The sequence below is a fragment of the Perkinsus marinus genome, assembly GCF_000006405.1.
Source record: "Perkinsus marinus ATCC 50983 genomic scaffold scf_1104296966374, whole genome shotgun sequence".
In the NCBI taxonomy this organism is placed as follows: domain Eukaryota; phylum Perkinsozoa; order Perkinsida; family Perkinsidae; genus Perkinsus; species Perkinsus marinus.
This window is the reverse complement of record NW_003203929.1, coordinates 1-920: the sequence shown is the minus strand read 5'-3', so window position 1 is coordinate 920 and position 920 is coordinate 1. Positions and strand designations below refer to the sequence as shown.

The 920-nt window shown below is 52.1% G+C and overlaps 1 protein-coding gene across 1 annotated transcript; it reads right to left on the bottom strand.

The window, feature by feature from the left end:
- Positions 1-57: 57 nt before the first annotated feature.
- Pmar_PMAR001519 (hypothetical protein) lies at positions 58-858 on the bottom strand (the record flags this gene model as incomplete). The annotated part of the gene is made up of 5 exons (XM_002769134.1): positions 58-157; positions 197-375; positions 422-559; positions 606-718; positions 762-858. 5 exons carry the CDS (start codon positions 856-858, stop codon positions 58-60), a joined length of 627 nt encoding a protein of 208 aa, XP_002769180.1.
- Positions 859-920: the final 62 nt, after the last annotated feature.

Here is a 920-nt window from a genome sequence, read left to right as displayed (position 1 = left end):
AAAACCCAATGAGTACTCCTTATCAGAAACGACACTTAGCATGTAGGGAGTCAGTCATCAGTACAGCTCCGTCGGGGCCAATGGTGGCAGACCGCGGGCCTCTCGGGCCTCCTGCTCATCTCGGTGGAAGCTACTGGCGTACTTATCGATCCACTCCCTATCAGCACAATGGTTATGATGTGACTACTATTGGTACCGTCTCGTCTGGTAGTAATCGAACCTCCGCATGTGGTCCTCGAACTGCATGCCGCGTCGATGCCAGATCCTGGACTCAGCCGTAATGTACCTAGGAAGTGTCGAACGTGTGGTACGGACGATGTTGGAGCATATATCGAAGTGTGGTACATCACATACGAATAAGGGTAGGAGTAATAGCTAAAACAACAATAACTTTCCCAAATATTTTCCCATATCCCCCCACCCCATCGTACGGTGCCCATTCCCTCTCGTAGGACCTAGGGGCTCTGCCGTCCCTCAGTGCCATCCGCATATCCAGAGTAACAGATCTCGGCACTTCCTTCATTATGTATACTTTATGGAAGTACTCGTTCATCGGCATCTACCATCCAAGGTGGCCCACCACAAACTCAGCAACTAGCTGCTACCTCACGGACAACCAACTGCATCATATTCTGGAGCTTCTTCTTCCGAAAGTAGTACCCAGCCCTCTGTTGGTGTATACTCATGACCCTAGGACCACGTTCGGTCCAGATCCGACCTGAGCCCAGCAGTGAGAGCCTAAGGACCTGTCCTATCCTCACTTATATACAGCCGAGCTGGGTCGTACCCGTGGTGGTCTACCATTCTCGTGCGGGCACGGTACAGCTGATGACAGACTTTCCTAGCACGCATGCCCATAGACCTACCAGATCCCTCACTGGCTTGGCACTAGGCCGGCATAGAGCCTCCATCCAGTCAAT